Source organism: Acyrthosiphon pisum, chromosome X (genome assembly GCF_005508785.2).
Source record: "Acyrthosiphon pisum isolate AL4f chromosome X, pea_aphid_22Mar2018_4r6ur, whole genome shotgun sequence".
Classification (NCBI taxonomy): Eukaryota; Metazoa; Arthropoda; class Insecta; order Hemiptera; family Aphididae; genus Acyrthosiphon; species Acyrthosiphon pisum.
The window spans coordinates 13,517,229-13,521,590 of NC_042493.1; the positions used below are offsets into that span (position 1 = coordinate 13,517,229).

General features: G+C 28.4%; 1 protein-coding gene across 1 annotated transcript in view; it reads right to left on the reverse strand.

Moving 5' to 3' along the window:
• The window catches only part of LOC103309542, a 3,026-nt gene extending 789 nt beyond the window's left edge, over positions 1–2,237 (reverse strand). Inside the window, exon 1 of the mRNA XM_008185184.1 lies at positions 2,184–2,237. Coding sequence (XP_008183406.1) covers positions 2,184–2,237 — 54 coding nt within the window. The remainder of the gene's footprint in view (positions 1–2,183) is intronic.
• Between the last annotated feature and the right edge of the window lie 2,125 nt (positions 2,238–4,362).

Consider the following 4,362-nt stretch of genomic DNA (forward strand, 5'->3'; position numbering starts at 1 on the left):
ACGATTTAGTTTATTTTGTAATTAAAAATATTATTTCAGGGTACTTGAAACTTCTAAAATACCTGGATATTATATGCAAATAATACTAATTCAATTTACCGGCTACCGAATTAGTAAAATTTATAAAATAAAATATAATCAAAATGTAAAGAATTTAAGGTTCTGCCTATTAGGTCGGTTTACAAAAAATTGTGATACTTTGGTTAGATACTAACAGAAATAGATGGTTCAATACAGAGATATATAAAAATAAAAGACAACACAGGGCATATTAGATGCATTTGTAAAGTATGTAAAAACAACGTATGGTCAAAAATGCATAGACTACCTTGGGCCTACTACATTCAATTCATGGGATTATGATATAAAACAGAAATAAGTATACTATAAAACCAAAATTCAAAAGAAAAAAAAAATGATTGGTTACTGTGTAATTTACATAGAATCAAATTCTTTTGATATTTTAAGCTATGTAAATAATTTTAATCTATGTTTGTTTTATTCATGTATGATGGAATATAATGTTATTTTTATAGTTATCTTTTTATCATGTACAATTTATTAAAAATATTACATTAATATTTGTTTATTTAATTTCATATGTATTTATAACCTTACTTTCAATCTTTAAAATTTTAATTTAATTTAATTTCTTTTTACTAATAATTATACAGTAAAACTTCCGTTAACGGTCACCTCTATAGGACGGGCACCTCTATGTAATGGCCAATTTTTTTGGTCCCGTCGAGTGTTATCCTAGTGCTATTCTATTTCTGTAGGGCGGGCACCTCTAAATAGCGGTCATTATTTACAGTCCCTTCGGTGACCGTTATATGGAAGTTCTACTGTATTATATAATTTAATGACTCTCTTTCTCTAATACAAGATTTGCTTAAAGGAGATAGATAATCGAAAATTTTATCTTCAATATTAATAAGATTTAACTTATGTATATTCTTTCTTTTCGATCAATAAAAATAAGAAATAAAAAAATAAAAAATAAAATACCCTAGGCTGACTAATTGTCTCTGCTCGGATTCGTTTTTCGTTTACAATAATATTATATTATCTAATTCAAAATACCATCTTTACAGTTTACAGTGATCCACTTATTGTAACTTAATGTTTAGCAGAGCGTTACCATTTTACCTGCTTTTTTTTTTATTTATTCCTATGATTTAAAAATACATAAAAGAGTCCTTATAAATTGTTATTACAGGAATACATGCATTTTTATAAGGGTCTGATGTTAAAAATTTGTCAAAATTGGATATTTACGCATAAAATAACTATCTCTCAACAAACGATTTTCTAGTTTAGTTGTAGGTAATTCATATATCGAATTATGGTAGATACTTTAAATTTCCATCAAACTTTTATACTAGCATTTTCCATACATGGTACAATAACCATACAATAACTCATAAGTAGTTCATAATGTCACCAAATAATCTAAAATACATAAACAATTTTCTGTTATAGACATTTAAGGTTGAAACTAAGATATTTCGATGAAAATAAGGATTCCCGTCATTTATATACACTTCAAAAATTGTATTCGGGGGTACTTGAAACATTTAACTATATTTTATACACAAAACGAGAATTCATTTTTAACACCATATATTATTACAGTTACTTACTCAATGACAAGGTACACTTGCAATTGTACAGCAGAGTTATATAGGTCACCTATATATTTTTATTTTATTTTTCTATCGCAGTTACCAGAAAAATGTTTAAATGACAGCACTTGTGTATAGTTTTTAAAATGTGGAATTTATTTTTAGATTTATATATGTAACATTGCATGCATGAACTAGCCTGGGTAGTGCCTTTAATATGATTTCCAATTTTATATTTCGAGTTGTGTGTTTTGCAATCTGGTGGATATACGCTTCAAACGTTTAAAAAATAGTTCACTATTCAAATGATTTTTATTTTTAAATAAAATACGCAAGGTTACCTCTAATATCTTATATTCAATTATATTTTTGAAATAATATTCTATTTGTAATAATTTAACCATCTTAAGTGGTATTGCTTACGTACAATTACATGCTAATTTTTATGATAATGGTTAATGAAACTTCATGAAATTATTCAGTTATTTTGTTTATTATTATCTCGTTATATAATAACATTTCTGATGTCGAATGCCTTTGAAACTAGCTACGACTTACAGACTTGAGTAGTGACAAGATTTTCCCCAACACTTTTTTCCTGTCATTTGTCATATTGATCGACTTCCATTTGATTTTGTCAAAATTTTAATGCCGCTAATTAATCAATATCATATACTATTTAAGAATTAAGATGCAATAAATATAATTGGTTTTTAAATTTATTTTATTATCAATATAATAGTATACGGGCTATATATATTCATTCGATTACTAATATGATTTAATATTAATAAAAAAAAAAACTTGGTACCTACTTGTTTAAACCACAAATACACTGCGGTCTGAGGTGAGCACTGATCATTGTAGAAAGTATATTGCGTAGACCTATAATATATCTCGACCAATTGTTTATTCTCTATATTTTTTTTTTGTAAAACTTAGTTATTGTTGTTTTTTTTTAGGTCTTACTCTAGTGCATCATTTAACCATATGGTTGCTTATCGTTTTATTCACTGCTTCGATGTACTGGGGTAAAAGGTAAAATATTACACATTTAAAAAAAGATACATATTAATATATTGTTTTAAATATCGTTTCATATTAATATTATTTTAATGTTTATTTGTTTTTTTTTTTTTCACTAGACTTTGGAGAAAATATTTGATGATGAATAATATTGAAGTGGTTCTACCACCATCTCTCAGTGTACATTTTAGAAGTGTAAGTACTTGTCTATAATATTATTTGCAGCGATACTTTTGTTAACCTAACCTCTATCTAAAAAACATTAATTTTTTTGCTCCTGTTATGTCTTACTAGAAAATATATTATATAAGTATCATATTCACTCTAAATAATTGGTACAGAATCATTTTAAACTGCTTAAATATTCGTAAGGTAGTAAATAATAGAATTATGGGTTGGATGCGGTTAACTGTTTCAACTCAAATGTATATATAATGTTTATTTACCATAAGTATTAGAACGCTTTAAGAAGTATACCACAAAATTCATATTTGTAGTTTGTCAAATATATTTTATTATTTTAACCGGTAAAATTTCGATAGAAATAATGGTTATGGTAGTATATAGGTAATAATTATAATATTATTCGAGGTCCCAGAAAATTATCGCCTTTGAAAGCTTTTCACAGCATAACGCAACCAAAAGCCATACAATAAGGGCTGTATACTTTATTATTGTAGTTGTACCAAAGCAAAGTAATATTTAAACAACAACAGCGATATAATTACCGTAATTTTGCTTTCGTTGTTATGCATTTCGTAAAAACGCTTTCGTTCGTACTACTCTCGTCTATTGACAGGCATCGTATAAACTTACTGCAGTGATTTATCTAATATAGAGGTATTCAACCCGCGTCCCGCCCTGCAGTGTTTATTTGAGACCCATGCCCACATTTCAAGCATAGCATACATTTTTAATCATAAAATACAAATTTTTTATGATGAATGCCTATATAGAGGTTAAAGACCGTTGCTCAAATACTTACGCTATCGACATTTTTTTTTTCATACGTTTTTGAACCCTTTGTGGCCCGTTTTACGAAAGTTTCCCGTAATAATTTAATATTAATCGTGCCAATCAACAGGACCATCACAACAACATTGTTGAAAACGTATTGGAATCGCCACCATCACCAACACCACCACCACCACCACCACCACCACCACCACGGTGGCCGACGACGTCACGACGATGATTCTTCGTCCACCAAACATTAAGTGACTATAATATATACTGTTATATATACATATTAGGGGCGGCTCCGGCGGGGGGCCTAGGGACCGCCCCCCCAAGCCCGTATTTATAAAAAATGTATATTGTTAACAAAAAATGCATATTAAATTATTATAATATTGTCATATGGACTATATGGGCCATAAAGGTATGACGGTGTATACGATGTACCTGCTGGGTAAATGGACTAAAAATAGACGACTTGAATTTGTGTTGTAAAAATTGTTGTTTTCTTTTTGTTATAAGATTTTGTGAAATTATAAGTTGCCCCCCTCCCCTAACCAAGGCTCTGGAGCCGCCCCTGATACATATAACAATTAATTATTTGAATAATTAACAATGGATAATAAACTGTATAACGCTATTGGTTAATTCAATAATAATTTTCTTCACACACCACGTTTACTTAAGTGTAATTTATATTTTTACACTAACTATGACCAAGATCTCAAAAAGTAATAATATTTTAGTATATACC